Here is a 20,446-nt window from a genome sequence, read left to right on the forward strand (position 1 = left end):
GAAGCATTCGACAATAATTCCTAAGAAGAATGGATATGACCAGACACTGTTTTTCAAAAGGCACGACTGCGTGGGGGCGTGGAGGCTGCGAATTACATTTTCCATCATCACATTGTTTCCATGTTCTAGACTTACCTCTCAATCACGATTCGTTCGACTAGCAAGTTTCTTTTTGAGACGTTTGTCTGCGATATCACCTTCGGTGTAAGCGGACGTTAACCCCATCTAACGAACGAACGAACGAACGAGTTGAGACAGTCATTTTGTATAATTGCTTCAGGTATATGATATAATAATGAAAGCAATAAACGTTGGTGGAATTATTCGGACAAACCATAATAAAAATCAGAAACATGCATCAATTTTAGGCACCATTGTAAATGTTCTAAGCAGTTTCATTTGTCTTTATATAGTCATACAGAGGGATCCTAGATTTTCCATGTCCCTGCCATCGAAATGTTTTGAACACCCTGCAGAAATAGGTTTATATAACTTGTTCCAACTTGAGTCGCACACCAACAAAACGCGGTATATGTGCCATTGCTACCGAAACCATGTAAATTCCCAAAATATTTCAATTCTTGACACAGAATTATTACTTCTTCCCGTGTTGACCTTTGCTCTTTAAAACGGCTTTAATGAAAATTTTCCACTGCTTATTTTGACGTGTACAAGCGAATGGCTTCCACAATAGTCTACGTAATACAGACTATGATTTACTTGTGCACTTTAATGTGCTTCCTTGGGCTGTTCCAAATGTATGTGCTCAGTTTCAGCCAACTAAGTTAAGTTGAAAACATAAGTATAATATAAACAAATGAACAACATATTGTTTTCTGTAATTTTACCAAATAGTGCGGTTCTGTTGGGATTTTGACGGTCTATGTTCTGAAAGATTACCCTAACCCCCACCCAATCCGAATCAAAACAAAACAGAAGCAGCGTAGAGAGAACACCCTTTCAGAACAGCATTTCTGCTTCACGTTTACATATTATTCTATATTAGGTCAAATTTGTATTCGATTTTATTAATGTCAAGTTGACCCTTTCGGAAATGTCGTCTGCGCACCTACCCAAAATTACATGCTCGATTAAATATTAGATGCTGAAGCTATTAAACCCTAATATAAAAAAATCAACCGTGATGCCAACCCTTAGCGGAATAAAGTATGGCAATTGAAAATCGAGCATCAGAACCATATAACGGGTTCTGGTCTCTGGTCCCGGTTTATAAACAAATTTAAGTTATTGTTGGATTCAGTTACCGCGTCAAATCTACTTTGATCTACCATGAAAAAAAGTATTTTAAGGTTGTTATGGCGTGTGATTGTCTTTTCGTGGTAAGAGTTTTCGAGATAAGCAAGGCTTGGCTATTCGATATAATGGAACACTGTACACTCAGAAATCACTGACTGTTTAATCTTCAGTATTATGCTATATGATTCAAATTTAATGTGCTTCAATCATTTTCTCAGTCTTGGATTGTTATGTATCCAATGCGGACGACCGCTCTAGCTAAAATCAGTGGGGTTTTTTGTTCTGTGCCGAACTGATAATGCAGTGTAAAAATCTAAAAACATATATTGGTGAAATCGTATCTAATCTAAAATATATTGGGAAACTGGCACGACGTGTAATCAGTTATAAAAGATAAAGCAGAATATATTGATATATCTACTTAATTTATTCCCATTTTGAGATTTAATTTTAATTTTCTCAAACGTAATTAAATATTTAGCCCACGCCATGTGGACATAAAATATTTGAACCTAAGTTATATTTTATTAATTTTATACACACAAAAAGTGATGAAACATTAGTTAGTGACGTAAACTTCTCGAATGAGAAGAGGTACCAGGTGTTCTAGAAAGAATATTCAGGACGCCCGTCTACACTTAAAGGAACTAGATTAAATATAAATAATGTACCCTGGTCAGTAACAACGACATATGTATTATGTACGAATGATGTTATATATATTGTGTATATAATAATCGTAGCATATATAAACATACCCAGATAGGTACAGTTGTTTAAAGAGGAAAGGGTGCTTTATATATCAGTTGTTAATAAAAACATTGGGCATGTTCAAATTGGATTGTTTGTATGCCAAATATAAGCCAAAGCTGTCCAGCAATCGATCAGATAACGGTATAGACGTCTTGACAGTCAATTTCAAATCTTAAAAATTTATTATTGATTTTCAATTGGTTTAACGGACGATCATGAAAACATATCTAACACTAAATGGGCCTGTTTTTGGATTTTTGATAATCATGGTGGGTTTAAGGTTTTGGTGGAATATGATATTATATGTTCTTTTTGGCTAGGTTGATAAAGCTCAGAGGTCCACGGTCATGTCCAACAATTATATAATAAAATGAGCTTTAAGACGGGAAATGTCGACACATATAGTAATCCATACCACCCACTAATCCGTACCACCCACTAATCCATACCACTAATCCATACCATCCAGTAATCTATACTACCCAGTAATCCATAGCACCCAGTAATCCATATCAACCATTAAACCATACCACGCAGCAATTCATATCACCTAGTACTTCATGGCACCCAGTAATCATACCATCCAGTAATCCATACCATCTAGTAAATCACCCAGTACTTCAAAGTACTAATCATACCATTCAGTAAATCATAATATTCAGTAATCAATATCATCTAGTAAATCAATCTATTTAGTGGTGCATATCATCCAGTAATCCATATTATTCAGTAAATCATACCACTAGTAATCCGTGCCATCCAGTAAATCATACCATCGAGTAATCCATATCATTCAGTTAAACATACAACCCAGTAATCAGTATCACCCAGCAATTCAAAGCATCCAGTAATTCATACCATCCAGTGATCCATTTCATCCATTAATTCATATAATCCAGAAATTCATACCTTTCAGTAAATCTGATCTGGTCATTTCTGTGCTCTGTTTTTTTAAGTATTTAACGTTAAACAAATGTTAAAATTTATCTAAGGAATGCAGATCCGGTTGCATGAGACAGTGTTATTTTGGAGAATTAACATTTAAATAACACACTAATTCCCGTATTCTCGTATTCTTAATGCATTAATTACCACAAGATATGTTTGTTTTTTCTTTAGAGGTGAATAGGGGTCGTAATCCTGTTACTCAGTCAAATAGTTCAATGTAAGAAATTATAAAACGCTACACATCTGTCGTTGAAATATTGATCTGGAAAAAAATGGCCGTTCAAAGATAGTAAAACATCTATGACCTGTGACCGGAAATAACACGTTTTAATGACAAGTTTATGAATATTGGAAAATAACCCACCAACATTCCTGTAGATGTATATTTTGATTAATAATTTTACTCAATTTTACCTAATAAGTTTACTTAATTTTTTAATAAACTAATAAATTTGAATAAATGACGTTGTCTATGAACTTGCATCGTGTAGGCCTACAAATATATGTTTTTCAGGGAACACCAAGTTTTTTTTATTCATTCTGCTGCTGGGGTTGACGTAATGTATATATCAATGTGATGCGCTAGACCACGTGCTGCTTTGAAATTAGAGAAAGACATTAAAGGGGTAATAAGCCAGCCTGTTCACAACTATCTCAACTTTTAAAAAAAAAGTTAAAGTAACACAACTATGTAAATACTGTTTTTATTACCTGGGTCGGCACATTCTTCACAAAGATGGGCCATCCTGAACGAAAACATGCACAATAAAAGGTGACGGCGTGATATTAACAGCAACTAATATAGATAGTCATTATTCAAGACCGAACTAAGTCTTCGATATCAACTTCGGTGGAAGCGACTTTGTTTCCGGTAAGAGTACTTTTGGCTGTGTGTGGTCGTGAACTATGCATGTGCATTTTATTCTGGCGCGTTCTCGCTTTAACCTTAAACGTGAAGAACAGTTTACGTCGTTTTCTTTCCTTTTTCGTTGATGTTTTTTGATTTAAGTGCCGGTTGTGTAATCGAGGTATGTGAAAGTTTATCAACAGAATTATAAAATAAACGGATGTTTGTTAAAGTAATTTATGGAGATAGTGTTTACTTGTATCATGATATCAACCTTCAGTCGCACGCCCGAGGTCCGGAGGACAAGTATCTGGTTCGTAGCTAATCTCTTTGGCTTCAAGCAGTTGGGATCTTCGGTAAGTTTGGACATTTTTAAAGCATCTATTTCATTTCATATACATTTTCGTAAGTAATTTAGTAGCTTTTATTGCATCATCTGTATTTGGATGAAGGATGACATAAAAGTACCCCAATTAATATTACTGTATATGTCTAAGAGAGATAAAGATGGCGAGATGAAATTAATCGAAACCAATGTAAACTTATGATGACCATAATTTTGTTTTCTATTAAATTCAGTACTTTTGATTGTGTGTGGACTTAAACACCATATTGACGGGGCTTTAAAGTAGCCAAGTCTCTAACTCAATATCACCAAAAATCTTCGACATTGAAAACACGAATTATTTGTCAATTCCAATAAACATTGGTCTTGTGATCTTACAGGTAAAAGATGGGCTTCTGATATCCAATATTCAAGACAAAATAAACATTTTACCATTGGTACACGAATCGTGTACCATAATGCGTTTCAGCGCCATTTGGAACAAGGGACTCAAAGAACGCGGCTAGACATATTCCACAAGTCATGTCAAATGGTGACGCTATATTCTTATCTGGAGAGCATGCACAATAAATATCATCGATGTAGACTGGAAAAACCAGACGCTAAAGATTGCCATTCACATGAGACTTCTGGCGTATTTCGCCGAACATAACTGATTAGAAATTACAGTAAAAACAGAAACGATTGAATGTAAATCAGTTTATATACATTCATATTACATTATTATATGCGTTGCGACCCATTTTTGTCAATTTCCAGGTCCCAAATATTAGCGATTTAGCTCCTTTAAGTTGAGAATTAAAATGTACAGTCTTTGGACTTTAATCTGTAGACTAACTTAGCCCCTAACATGGTATAAATTTAAAGTCTATTGGTTTTTTTTATGATATCTTTTTAATGGAGGGCTTTCATACAGTTCTTAACTTGAATCGTATAATTCTTGTTTGATTGGGTTTTTGTTTTTTGCCTTAGCCACACAATTAGGGATGTCGACCTGTTTTTTGCTCTCTAAATCGTATATCTTTAAAATATGTTTAATTTTTATATTTTATCAAGTATGCTCTTTGTTATCTGGTTTTATTATGTAATATTGCTTTGCTCTATGTGCTTTGTGATGTAATGTGTAATAATAATAAGCATCATGAAATTACACAGAATTTAGTTATAGACTGTAATCCTGGAGTGGCATTTCGCGATCTGGGCACAATTACAGCAACCATATTATGTTCTCTTATCTTTCTCAAATACTTAACGTTGAGGGCAGTGTATATCTATTGTTTTTATGGTCGAAATTGTTTTCACACGGAGGGGGGGGGGACGAAACTTTTTGCAGGGTGTTCCCCCCACACACCTGCACCTTCACCCCACCCCACCCCCTACTGGTTACGGGCCTGATCCGACATATACTGTAACAGTAGTTTTCACTGTCTCTCTCTAATCTGACAAAGATGGACATGACTATAGTTTTGTCATGTCATAACACCCAATGGAAGATCACGGCTATGATAAACCTATTTTTGTAAACGTTGCCGTAAAAAAGGTGTGGATGGTTTGAATAGTTGTCCTGAATAGACTTTGTTTGATCACCCAGTCCAAGCTTGCGTACGACGACCTTCGGGATTGGACCGTTCTTAAGAATATGTAGGTCTGTTGATCGAGTCTTTATGAATTTGTTTATTTTGGATAAATAATTGTTACACATACCTTCTCTGTATTAAAAAATCTAAATATTTTCTTAGATATATTATGACAAAAATGGTTTTATAGTTTAATGTTATGGAAATAAAATTCTGATGGGCGGAGTTGCGTTTCAAAATATCAAAGTTTGGCGTCTCCATTCGCAAGTCTTGGGAGGTCAGTGTACCGGGGGGTTGGGTGGCCGAATGGTTAGCACGTGCGTGCTGTATCATACGGCCTGTCATTTAGTCAACTGGCGTGGTTTCGAATCCCCGGTTGTACGTGACAAGGAGTAGGGTCGCCTGTCCAACCTCGTGGGTTTTCTCCGGGTCCTCCGGTTTCCTCCCACTACTAAAGACCCCTACGCGCAAGCGAATTAATGTAATAAGATTAAACCATATGTTAGTCCCGAAATGACCTAGTTTGTGTCGAGTGGACGTTAAACCCATTTCTCTCTCTCACAAACATTGTGTACCAGACAGACACACAATGTAGATTTATCAAACGAATAATTGCTTGCACCCCATTCGGTATGATAGAGACCCTCTACGAATTTAATATACATGGCTCAACATGGAACATTGGCATTTATTTGATATTTATACAATAAACCGTATAGGAAAATAGCACAGTCACATTTAGTTCGGTTTCGCTCTACATCCGATACGAAGTTTTTTCTCTAAACGTGCGACACATCATTTTGATCGACATTACCCTGTACATGGCGCAGACCTCGCGTTTGTATTATCAATTATATAAATATCTTAACTGAAATAAACACAAGTCGTATGTATAATACATTAATATATAATACGGAAATAATAAAACTGCTTGATATATCAACCATTGCCATCATCGTTTATTAAATAAAATAAATATCTGAATAAACTTTAAAACGAACCGTAAATAATTAAATTGTTTATTTGAAAAAGCAATCATGCTATTAGTGTATATAAAACATAATGGCTATAAATTAAAAAAAAACAAAAAAACTTCCTCATTTATCAAATACAACATTTGTTAATTGGCTGGCAAGTGGCAACCTTATAATAACCTCTGTTTATAGCCAAATGACGTTATTCTATAGAAAAATAAACAATGGGGCATTATTGAAGCATTTTTTCAGAAACTGTTGACTTAATTCAAGTGGAGAAATCACAATGACCGTACATATGGTATGAAACGTATATAGAATTATGTTCAAGCTTTGATAGCACAGGATTACAGAGTGAAACATGAACAAAAGTACATTGGTCCAAAAACTGAAGTGATGGTCGTTGTCCTTTAATTCGTTATCTGAGATTTTTGAATATCTATTTACTTTGTATATCTATGTACACACTGAAGAATTGGAGGGTGTAATTCTGCTTCAATGCACGAATTGTGCACAGGGCCCGATTAATGAGATGGGAGTGCCTAATGGCTGAAGCCAGGGCCCCCAATATTAAAGGGATCTCCAAATCAGTTCTGAAAATATCTATAATATTATTTTGTATGTTTGTGCTAAATAAATTGATTTTATATACCGACATACAAATTGCATTTGTTGGAGTGTGACGGAAAATGACCGGAATATGTTCCCGTATCACTGTTGATTCAAGGACCGTGGTGACATCTCAACCCCGCCCTGATTGTGCCTATAGCGACTTACCAATTCAAACGCATTTTAATTTATTGCAGTTTCAGACGCTTAGTCAATCTCTTAATGTCAACCGGAACCCAGACGGAATATACACACCAAAAACAACAAACTATGTAACATTAATATTATTCTGCTGACTTAATATTTATTTAATAATTTTAATATGTATAATCACAGTGTAAATATTATTTAATAGGAATAATTAACCTTGAAAGTGTTTATAATACGTTATGAACATTATTATTCACTCTCTAAACAAGGGTATAATACGTAGGCGGCTCCTTTTTGTGCACAAATCTTTCGGGTCCCTACTTTTTTGGCAACGTCTTAAACGCAGTATTGAATTACAGTCTTTTTAGATCTAAGTTGTAATTACTTCATTCATATCTTGTTTGTTGTGTATGGACAACAACTGACGCCAACCTGTTGTAATTACTTCATTCATATCTTGTTGGGGGGGGGGGGGGGTGGATGACGGAATGGTTAGCACGCGCGCACTGTATCATACGGTCTGGCGGGGTTTCGATTCCCCGGTTGTACATGACAAGGAGTAGGGTCGCCTGTCCAACCTCGTGGGTTTTCCCCGGGTCCTCCGGTTTCCTCCCACTGCTAAAGACCCCTACGCGCAAGCAAATTATTGAAATAACATTGAACCATGTGTTAGTCCCGAAATGACCTAGTTTGTGACAAGTGGACGTTAAACCCCATTTCTCTCTCTCTCTCTCATATCTTGTTGTGTTGTGTATGGACAACAATCGACGCCAACATTTTATATAAAACGAACTGTATATGACAATCAATCAAGATGTCACCCACAAAAGCAGCAGACTATAAGCAAGTATTGTTTTGTAACATGTTATATTTTATCATTGCTTGATAAAGACTAGAGAAGCCTAGACGAAATGTCGCTCAGGAATAAGCAGTAAGTGTATTCCATAGTACTATGACAGTCTGCAACGGCACACCTTGGAACACATAAAAAAATAGCGGCACACCTGGCTAAATATATATGAAAAATATTTGAATTTTGCAAATTAAAAACATGGTTAAGTCAGACGGAATACAACCGTAGACAGAGACTAGTCATAGATCACGTGTTTTTCCCCCATTTTCTTAGGAACTGGTTGAGAATCACTGGTCTGAACTAATGAATGTATTATTGGCGTCGGTCGTGTTCTATACTCAATTCCACAATACACGAGAAAACCACTATTATCAGTTGTGACAACATGCCCGTTTGAGATTTAAGTCCAAAAATACAACATGGTATTACTAAACAAACCAATCTGTATTTGCCAGTTTGCCAGTAGATGTGTGGTTTTATGATATTGTCAATATTAGTTATATATATACGTTACTATGTTAGATCACATTTCTCTCGCCCATGTAACTCTCTTTTCATCACCATGACCCCCCTTCTATTGAATGTGATACTATGTCATGTCGGAACGAAATTTATAAGAGGATGGGTTTACTGTCCCCGGGACAATTGTTAAACTAATGAATAACACAGTTCCGATGGCCATGATTTATGTCTTAAGAGCCAACCCTTTGGCAGCTAAGTCTCTAACCCAATATCACCCAGTCTTCGACATTGTCAATTTAAATCAACATTGATGTTGTGATCTTACCGGTAAAAGATGGGCTTCTGATATCCAATATTGAAGACAAAATAAACCTTTTACCATTGGTACACGAATCGTGTACCATAATGCGTTTCAGCACTAATTATTTTGTAACAAGGGAGTCGATGAACGAGGCTAGACACATACAAGTCCTGTCAAACGGTGACCCCATATTCTTATCTGGAGACTTCTGGCGTATTTCGCCGAACATAACTGACTTAAAATTGGAGTAAAAACGGAAACGATTGAATGTAAATCAGTTTATATACATTCATATTACATTATTATATGCGTTGCGACCCATTTGTGTCAATTTCTAGGTCCTAAATATTAGCGATTTAGCTCCTTTAAGTTACTCCAGTTACAAAACGGTGTATCATCACCATACATAAGATAGCCGGGATTATTGATCTTATATGAAAATAAAAATACTACTAACCCGCGTCACGTTTCTCACGTGAAATCAAACAATTTATTATACAACCTTATTTAACGCTGGTTATCTCTTTGAGGACTTTTAGAATCTTTTATTCTACTCTCAAGCAAATATCTGAAGCTACTACTACTTACTGACCCGCGCCACGTTTCTCGTATGAAATCAAACAATTTATTATACAACCTTGTTTAACGCGGGCGATTTTTTTCTTAGTCGCCGGTGACTATTTGCTAAATATTTAAGAAGTTTGACAAAAAGTTGCTCGACAACTAGACAAAAAGTTGCTCGTCGGTTTGAAATTTTACACGGTATGCGGCAGGAAGCAAACGTGCGATCTTACAAAATCTTGCACACTGATCCGCAGTGAATATTCGCTTGGCCGCTACAATCACTGATAAGGATGACATCGATGCGACTTAATGACTACAAAATATTAACTTTTTTCTTTCGACAAATTAAATTCTGAAACATTTTTTTTTAGTATTAGAAAAATAAATAAAGGTGTTTGAAGTATATCTTGATAAAAAATATTCCATATTTAGCGTAAATAGGTACAGAAAAAAGTACGCGGAGGCGTAAAATGGGTAAAACGATATAATTTTGCCCGTACCAGTTCATATTACTACGTTCGATGTAAACAACGCACGTGTGACCATCAATTTGACGTTTTTTCTGTTTGTTTACTCTGAATTCTTCCAGAAGTACATTTTTTACCGTCTAATCTGATTGACCTGCTCGTGTTTGTTTTAAAACAACAAAAACAAGCCACAGAAGTAATCTTTTTTGGCGTTATCGATGCCATCTTGCTTTGTTGGTAAACATTGTGAGGTGACGTCACCCTTAGAACTACAGCGGTCTGACCTTTTAAAGGTCAGTCATCTTGGACAGAGATAAAAGACGGATGTCGCATTAGGTTTGTAAAACAGATTGAAAATCTTGTAGTGGGCTATCGCTGTGCCGTGTACGATACATTCAAGATTATTTTATTCTGTGTTATCAAACCCTGTACGAATAAATGAATACAATTTAAATTTGAGTTAGTACTCTCAGATATCTTTCAGTGAAAATACTTGGTTATATTTTTGAAGACTTTTAGAATCTTTCATTCTACCCTCAAGCAAATATCTGAAGCTTTCGTCACATTTTGGATATTAAGACGCTTCCAAAAAATACGCTCTAATATTGACGGTCTCGGTAAAGAATAAAATTCTGGTGTTTTTTATACTTTCAGATTGAGTTGTGATGCTTCCAGTAATCTTGGTGGTAGCAGGAATTCTGCTGAATTCCATGTCTACCAATGCTTATAATAGAAAGACTTTTACAGCTGCTGTGTACGAACATTCCTTGATTTTCCCACCAAATCGTTCCACTGTGGCATCAAGACATAATGCCTTAGCTGATGTGATGGTAAATCTGCGGATTTACGACCAACAGGCTAAATTTGCTGCTTCTCAGGTAAATATTCCATGGTTAACCCCTGGTTGTCGTATGTAACAATACTACAATATCCCTATAAGATCACAAAGTGAAAGGCCAAACTCAACATTGATTGGCTTCACACCGGAGGTTCTATTGGAGATTGGTGATGGCATGGTGTTTAATCTCGATTATACAGTAATATGATAGTTATAGTCTTTCCATACCAGATGTAGCTAACCGACCACGACAAGATAATGGCGTTTTTACCGTCTTACGCAAAATTGCATTTGCTTGCCGACGCTGTATTTAATATAACCGTAACAATCTAAATATCAAAAATAATATAGTTCTTAGTCTAGCAATATCACTTCATTTCAGTCTTCTTCCTGTGTGTCTTGTAATCCTCAAATTTGTTGATGCATATTATCTGACGTGCCTAAGGCTCTCTTATCTTAAACCCAGTAACTTCGACCGCTGAAATCTTGGCCCAAACCATTGCTTTAGGTAGCTATAAATAGTGACGTGTGTTTTACAAGAGTATGCTTACTCCTTCCTGTTAAAACCCAGATTCTAAACGATAATTAATATCATTTTTCATTTGAGGAGTTCTCTTAGCTTATACATTTTTCTTGTATTGTTATGTCTTAACATCCCATAGAAGTGTCTCTGGTTAGTTCTAGTTTCTTCCTGTATATTTTTCCATGAGTAAATGCTGTATTTAGTTGAAACGATGGTCAAAACTCTAAATTCATTAGAATATATGGCCTTTTCGTGTCATTTCAGGATGTAGATATTTTAGTGTTTCCAGAAGATGGTCTCTATGGTTACACATTTAATAGGGATTCAATCAAACATTACTTGGAAGAAATCCCGGACCCTAAAAGTGAAGTGTGGAACCCTTGCACCCAACCCAATCGATATTCAAAGACGGAAATACAGGTCTACCTGAGTTGCATGGCTCTCAACAATTCCATGTATATCGTCGCTAACATGGGCAACAAACAAAGATGCACAAGAAGAACAGATTCCAACTGCCCCTCCGACGGACAATACCAGTACAACACAAACGTTGTTTATGCTCCAAATGGACGACTCATCGCAAGATATCACAAACAAAACTTATTCTACGAATATCAGTTTGACCGACCGCGATCAGTAAATTATGCGTTTTTTGAAACACCATTTGGAAGATTTGGTACCTTTACCTGTTTCGATATCTTGTTTGAGGAACCTGCGATAACTCTTATAGAACGCTATAATGTTAGTAACATCGTTTTTCCCACGGCCTGGATGGATGCTCTCCCTTTGTTATCTGCCATTCAATTTCACTCTGCGTTTGCGCAGGGGATGGGTGTGAACTTCCTGGCGGCAAATATCCACGTGCCAAACAAAAGATTCCATGGAAGTGGAATCTATACACCAGACGGACCAAAGAAGTTTTATTATAACGATGTTGGCTATGGTGGAGGAAAATTAATTATCTCGCAACTTAATGTCATCGAAAATAGACACCAACATGTAGCTTACAACAAGGTACAGCGACCCTCTTCTGAGCAAAAAACATTCCACTCGTACGTCTTCTACGATAAGTTCACATTTGTTGAGTTGCAGAGGTCCTCCGGTGTTCTGTCCGTCTGCAACAATAGATTATGTTGCCACCTTGAGTATGCCATTAATAAAGACAACAGCGATATGTATGCGTTTGGTGCGTTTGACGGTTTGCACACACATGAAGGACAATATTATCTGCAGATCTGCACATTATTGCGATGCGCCAACAAAACCAGATCCAGTTGCGGCCAACCAACCAAACAAGCTTATTCTGAATTTAATGACATTAAAATCTACGGAACGTTCCAGACCAACTACGTTTTCCCGGAAGTATTGAAGAGTCGAAAAAGGGACGGACAACTCAATTTAGCGACGAACGGCTGGAAATACAACAACGGCGTCTTAAGGGCGACTCGCAAAACCACCCACCCAGTTCTCTCTGTTTCCTTATTTGGTAGGATCTATTCACGAGACAAACTTCCTCCCGGATATCATTTTACCGGAAGCGGGTCCAAATCTTTATCTTCCAGTCTTTATGTATCGCTTCTTACGCCTGCTTTACTGCTAGCAGTTTACGGAAGTAGTATCGCTTGTGGATTATTTACTAGAATGAACAATTAGACTTTACAAAGATTCAAAATATTTTTTGAAAATCTTTGTTTCGTCATAGGTCCTGCCATATTAAATAAATAATCAATCATTTTAAAACAAAAAGGAATAGACATCAATCAAGAAGTGGGCCTACATATAGGCCTAATATAAATACGAGAGCAAAGTAAATTACGATACAAAGCACATAGGTACACACGAAACGCATTTAGTCTATCAAGAAATGTGTTGCGAAATCCAGGAACCTGTTATGTTCTCACCAACTGAAATCATTATGAAGTAATATGCTATTTTAAGAGAAAAAATCTCATCCATTGGAATTTATGTACGTTCAATGTTGACCTGAAAAAAAGCATCATCATTTTATTTTTACAAGACGTTGCTAAAGATTTACTTCTAATATGTTAATAAATTCCTTTAAATTAATCACTTTTTTTGTGACAAATATTTGTAAATGATTATCAAATTTACCATTATATTTTTGTAACAATTCATAACTAATATACATGTTTAACTATTATACGTGATTTAAACAACATTAATTGATATCGTTTTGAATTACTTATAATCATTAATTGAAATTTAGATTTTGCCAAGGATAAGAGTAAGATTGTCTATGTGAATATTATTGAGTCACGCATGAGGTGTCGCTTCACTTTACCTTTTGTTAGAACTAATTTCTGATCCCGAGTTCACAAAGCATTCTCAGACTTAAGTTAAGTATGTACTCAGACTTAAGTTAAGTATGTACTCAGACTTAAGTTAAGTATGTACTCCACTTTCAATCACTGTTGATGAGAAACATCTTTGTTCTAGAAAACAAAACTTTGCATATAGTTTCTTATTGGTGTATTTGATACATTAAAACAACAAAAAATTTATAGAGGGCTATATTTTATTTAAATAAGGCGAACAAATTTGAGAAAATCATAACTTAAGTCTCAGAATGCTTTGTGAACTCGTGACCTGGCTTTACAACGTGAGGGTCATTCTGTTGAAACTAACTGCATTCAATTTGGGGGTTTTAATAAGCAGATCATCCTGAATGGCAAGTCAGGAAATGATGTACAGGTCGTGCAAATCTTTGCATTTGATTTTACATATTGTTTTTGTCTGATAACCCTTTCCTTGGAATGCTACCAAGTATTAAGGGGGTGGAAACTAAGTAAAATCGATAATATGAAATGTTGTATGGATGGTATATGTATATATAGTACCGGTGGACCAAACGTCGTTTTTCATTAATTTATTGTGTTTTCTACACTAAACACCTAAACAGCAGGGGAGCACTATATAAACCCGATGACATCTTTTATTTTTGTATTCCAACACTGAAAAGAATTTAAAGGTTACAAAATCCGAAGCAGTGGATCACTATATAAAACCGATGACATCTTTTATTTTTGTACTTCAACACTGAAAAGAATTTAAAGGTGTCAAAATCCGAAGCAAAATCTTTATTTAATTAGTATAGTGTTTGATATAGAATATAGCCAATTTAAAGTGTTTATTTGTAAAGGGAAGCTAGGTTTGTTTGTTTTAATATATTACTGTCGGTGTTGATAGAAATATAAACAATACTTAATGTTGTTTATAGATTATTGTATGAATAATGTGTTAGTTCACATTATGACAACCTTATAGTAATATCTTAAGGTAAATTAACCCCTTCGAAGCCTATAGTCATGTAGATTACTTAAATTAGTTTGCCTAAGGTATATTAGTTTTTTTTGTAAACAAAATTTGATATGGACACCTTTGAACTACATTTGTATCATTTGTATCAATTTTCTTTTATGTTAATAATATATTTATTAAAAAAACAAGTTTGTTTTTAGTTTTTAACCCACTTTCAGAACTGTAGACCCTTTTGTTATTATTCCCTCTGGGGTTAAATCAGTATTCGTATATACTGATATTTGGGGTTATAAGCACAGGTTAAAATCCTGACTCAAATTTTAATTCTAAGCACATAAAAATGCTAATCCCACCACATCGCTGATCCCTGATAAGCCGTCAATCCGGACCTTCTGGTCAATGAGCCATCGCCTTAACCACTGAGCCACTACGACTCCCCTTTCGTTACAAACCATCTGGTACCACTTAACAATATATGATAATCTCATGTATCAGTTTCCCTTACTATCGTTACTCAATTTTGATGAATTCGTCCGCTGGTTAGGATGGGTGGTGACTTATTTATAAATATAATGTTCGAACACGGAATCGTACTTAAGAAGATATTTTTACAGATGAAAATATTAGCACCCCTGACCTTTCATGAACACCGGTTTCATTCTACTGGAGTAATGGAATCGGTGGATATATGTACCAGTGTTTAACACGTGTGGTACATATTGACCCCATGACCCCTAACAATTCGATATAAATGGGTTATATCAATAGCAATAAGATTTGTATGATATTTAATAAGATATATGGCATTTTGCTTCATAGAAATCCTCTTATGTTTTATTTTGTCGATGCTAATTGCTATTTGCAACGTTGTTACCTTACGGAAATGTTAACTATAAAATTTAAGTACATTAGTGTTATAACCCATATGGAAACAAATTGTTGGTAGATATTATTGTTTATCAAATACTTAAATCTTGAAATACCGAGATTTCGTCTAATGGTTTGAATGCAGCTATGGCGGGTGTGGCGCCAGGCAGGGTAAGCTTACTCTTCCGGACACCTTTTACCATTGTTTGTACACAGTGAACAGTCCATTTGCTGATTACACTATTTCGCCTTTACCGTTTTTTAGGACTTCGAATTTTGTCTAATTTTCGAATTTTGTCTTATGGTTTGGATTGTTCGTACTTGGTTTCATTTTATTTTTAATTCAATATCTCGAACCCCCTGTTTAGTGAGCCGCACTGAAAAGAAAGAGAGGAATGCATTATTGTTATCACTGGTTCGGTTCCACTAAATATTTGAATTTACTTTTTGAATCGATCATCCATGATCATGTGCCAATATTCTTCCTTTTTGACCGATGTCAAGATCGAATTAGTTCTGTTTTTGACCCCCCCCCCCCCCACACACACACACAACCTGCTTTCACCGTCATCCACAATTCAAATTCTTATTGCATTATTAGATGGCAGTGGGTTGTGTAGTCAATGTAAAGCATCAAACGGAAAATAGGTTCATATAGTTACAATTACATGAGTCAGTCGGGTGTCGTTTAAATTCTTTGTGTATGACAAAACATTTGGACATAGTCATGCGATTTCACCATGACTCAGTAGAACAGAAATGTGACGTGTGTGAATTCAATTTAACTCGCGGAAAAATTTACATCGAGAACAGCAAATTTGTTAGCTTTTTGAAGTTGACAAACTAAACCAGGGCAACATGAATAGATAGGGTTCTATATACCGTTGTATTTGTCGGGGCATATACACATAATATACGAGGAAAAGACGTTTCAGCAGTACATTGCAGTGCGGATAAGGTTTCTGAATTCGAAGAAAACATAACAATTCAAACGGAAACAAACAAAATAGTAACTTTAATTATGAACCGACAAAACTTTTGTATTGATATCAAGTTGATAGACCACTCTACCCACCCCAATCAATGGGCCCACCCAGTTACAAGATCATTCTCCAGGGAATGCCTTTGTTGGGAATATCCTGGATGCGACAGTGTGAATTATTAACACAAACCGGCGTTACCATTAACTTTTACATGTTGGGATGTATGAGTAATTCTGTGGTTCTCTTGGGTAATCTCTTATACTCTAGCTATCAATTAAGTAGCAGAAAGGTAAATCAAGGTGGCAATCACCATAAATTAGGGGAATATCTTGACAAAACAGGCCGCATTGTCAAGTTTTCCAGTCCGTTTTATCGACCTGGTTATATTTTTATTTTTTGGTCGTCTCGTGATTTTGACATTTCGCGCTATATTAAACCGCAAAGGAAGGCACTGAGAGTGGCCTTGTAATTCAGAAACTAAACACCACTATATGCAGCGTGAATCTAACTTGACAACTAAGACTATTAATTTCACGGACAACTGGGCAGTACCTAGTTATTTTATTGTTGATCAGCAGTAAAGAAAATTAACAATTATTATGGTTATACGTTGGGGAATGTAAACCATTATGGGTTCTAGTGCACGAATATCGCCTCCAGCGGTATTATAGACCTCTGCAATATGCATTAATATTGAAATACAGATTCTACAGCCTGAACTGTCGCGTCTACTGGCGGTGTTAGTTTAGATTTTCCAGTTACTAATAGCTGTATAATTACCGACCGCAGATAACGCCGGCTATTAATATTATTTGGTTTTGAAAATTAATAAATATTGATATATGCGAAAATTGTTTGAACAAATTGTCATGTAATCCGCTAGTTTTAGCCCAGATTTTGTCCTGAGTCAATTATTAAAAATGATATAACAACCAGACCCTTGTAAGCAGTCAACGTTGAGCTGATAAATTGGACCGATTCGCCACCAAACGCACAAAACGTAAATTAGCTTCGGAACCAGGACATCAAATTATCGAGAAGGGTCGAACTAACTATCTGTAGCTTGTAGCCACTAAACAGTTTCACTACCCTCACCCTTCCTCACGCCACATCCTTCTGTTAATTTCGATATTTCGTATTTAGACCCCACTTTCCGATACATTAATATTAGAGTGTAGTGAATATGAATAAACACAACATGTTTTGTAACAAGTTGTTGGTTTGTTTTCAAAACATTCTGTTATCACATTCATAGATATGAAGGTAACTATACAGTTGTATCTGCTAAATACGACCACATGTATTTTCCTGAGAATTTATCCTAGTGACACGGTAAAGGTGGAATATTTTTCACCGCTATTCTTTTCGCCAACGAACAATCTGCGAAACTTCAGGACAGATTGTCACCGATAGATCGTCGTTCACAAACTACCGTCGTTGATAAATAGAATATTACCTTCAAACAGGGAGGTCGAGATTAAAACTTGCCATCCATGCCAACAAAGCACCTTGACCCTCTCAAGTGTTATTCTGAAAACAATCAGTTACAGGCGTTATTAAAGTTTTACCTGGTCGTTTCTTTTTAAAAGTTTTGTAGGATATTAATACATACCATAAGGCACATGAAAGTAAAAGTTCGTCCCATAACCTTTGAAAAAGCCCCGGTCTGCATACACAGGTTGCACTGTAGTTTATGGAAATTTTTCTGAATGCAGATAGTGGAACGTGTTCTAGTGAGCAATAAATAGAATCAGATGGTTTTATATCCTAGTGACACGGTAAAGGTGGAATATTTTTCACCGCTATTCTTTTCGCCAACGAACAATCTGCGAAACTTCAGGACAGATTGTCACCGATAGATCGTCGTTCACAAACTACCGTCGTTGATAAATAGAATATTACCTTCAAACAGGGAGGTCGAGATTAAAACTTGCCATCCATGCCCACAAAGCACCTTGACCCTCTCAAGTGTTATTCTGAAAACAATCAGTTACAGGCGTTATTAAAGTTTTACCTGGTCGTTTCTTTTTAAAAGTTTTGTAGGATATTAATACATACCATAAGGCACATGAAAGTAAAAGTTCGTCCCATAACCTTTGAAAAAGCCCCGGTCTGCATACACAGGTTGCACTGTAGTTTATGGAAATTTTTCTGAATGCAGATAGTGGAACGTGTTCTAGTGAGCAATAAATAGAATCAGATGGTTTTATATTACAAGGCATACCACAACACGTGGTTTGCAACCTACAATTGTATAGAATAAAATACTAGTACACTCTAATACTTCTGTTTTGTGATTCCGGGAGCCACGGTGGCTCAGTGAGTAAGGCGTTGGCTCGCTAACCTGGAGGTCCCGTGTTCGATCCCTACGTTGGCCGATAAAGTTCATCGGGATTTTCCGGCGTGGGTCCTCCTTGTCAGTGGTGTAGGACCTAGAGCCTGGCAAGGGACAAAGTATAGTCGTTCGAATGGTGCGAAAAACCTAGCTCCCGTGTACACATGGGCGTGCACCTAAAAGAACGTTTGACAGTTGGAATTCGATATAAGAGTAGGCCGTAGCGCCGCTGTCCGTGCAAAATTTGTCTCATAGGCACACTCTATGGTGTATGGCCGTCTTCATTAGCCCAATTGGAGCCGAACAGATTGAAGAAAACAACTACCCTGGTCAAATTTATCCATACATTTCACATTTACGCATAGAAAATAAAACGCATGAAATATTCGCTTTGGTTGATTTCTGAAATAATGAATAAATGAAATATTGTTAATGTCCTACCTTTCTGCAACTATCCGCATAATAAATAAAGACAGGCATACACCATACAGTATGCTATGAGGGAAATTTTACCTGGACAGCAATTGTCATTGGATTCTTTTGTGCATACCAACGTGTACACGGGACCTCGGGTTTTCGTCACATCCGATCGATTAAACGTTGTTAAAATATTTTACAAAATGTATTAGATACAAAGTTCATCATATTCCTGAAGCAATGGTCCGAGAAATCCCTCTCTAGCAATTGTTGTACTGAGACTGAAAACTAGAGTTGTTGACGGAGTATGTCCATTCCCATCGTCCAATCAAATCTCTCCCGAGTACAGTAAAATAAAGGGAATTTTCATGACTGGCCGCTCAACGGAGTGGCGTCTTTAAAAAAAAAAAACAAATCCCAGTGTTTGTTAGTGCTAATTTCAAGACAGTTTTTACTCTTGGATGCATCGGGAGCAAACATCGATATTTGCTGTAAATCTGGCCGTCGCTGAAACTCGCTATTGGAACGAAAATTCTTTGGCTCAAATATCTCTGATATAAATTCTATAAAAGATGGTGAAAATATTGTTCGTCTGCTGTGTGGTTCAAGGCATGATAAAAAGTTTCCACGTGCCAGGCGATTACCTAATGTTTACAGTGTAGCTATTTTGGATAGCCTCGTTTATCACACAGTTAGTTTCTGAGCGTAATATATTTCCCGCGTTATGACGTAATGTAGCCGCGATTGTCACCAGACACTTTACGATAACATATTTAGAGCTCACGAGATTTAAACAGGGCTAACGCTAACCTTATTTACATGAAGAAATCTATACATTTACTATACATTTTAATACTTCGTGTAAGCGTGGCAATCTGAATTTTAAATCAACGAGATGAAATACAGATTCAACGTTTTTCTCAGCTATATAAATACAAAAGAAATGCAGCATACGCAGACAAAGATTTGTTTTTGGAACTCAGACAGTTAATATGAAAATGCTCACTGCGAACTACACACAAATCATAATAAACGTTGTCCCTATGGACGGTATAAATGGTCATTTAAACAACGCCCCATCCTGGCTGGCGAGGAT

General features: G+C 36.2%; 1 protein-coding gene across 1 annotated transcript; it reads left to right on the forward strand.

The window, feature by feature from the left end:
* Positions 1-4,053: 4,053 nt before the first annotated feature.
* On the forward strand, positions 4,054-14,936 carry LOC126828239 (pantetheinase). Its single transcript, XM_050557900.2, has 3 exons — positions 4,054-4,161; positions 10,763-10,986; positions 11,734-14,936. The coding sequence occupies exons 2-3, from the start codon at positions 10,774-10,776 to the stop codon at positions 13,120-13,122; spliced, it is 1,602 nt and encodes a 533-aa protein (XP_050413857.1). The 5' UTR covers positions 4,054-4,161; positions 10,763-10,773; the 3' UTR covers positions 13,123-14,936.
* The last annotated feature ends 5,510 nt before the right edge of the window (positions 14,937-20,446 follow it).

Source organism: Patella vulgata, chromosome 7 (genome assembly GCF_932274485.2).
Source record: "Patella vulgata chromosome 7, xgPatVulg1.2, whole genome shotgun sequence".
In the NCBI taxonomy this organism is placed as follows: domain Eukaryota; kingdom Metazoa; phylum Mollusca; class Gastropoda; family Patellidae; genus Patella; species Patella vulgata.

What these genes read in the sequence shown, in the direction of transcription:
- LOC126828239 (XM_050557900.2), top strand. Translation starts at nt 10,774, where the DNA reads ATGCTTCCAGTAATCTTGGTGGTAGCAGGAATTCTGCTGAATTCCATG. An exon ending in CTAAATTTGCTGCTTCTCAG is followed by an intron (nt 10,987 to 11,733) that starts GTAAATATTCCA and finishes GTGTCATTTCAG; the next exon opens with GATGTAGATATTTTAGTGTT.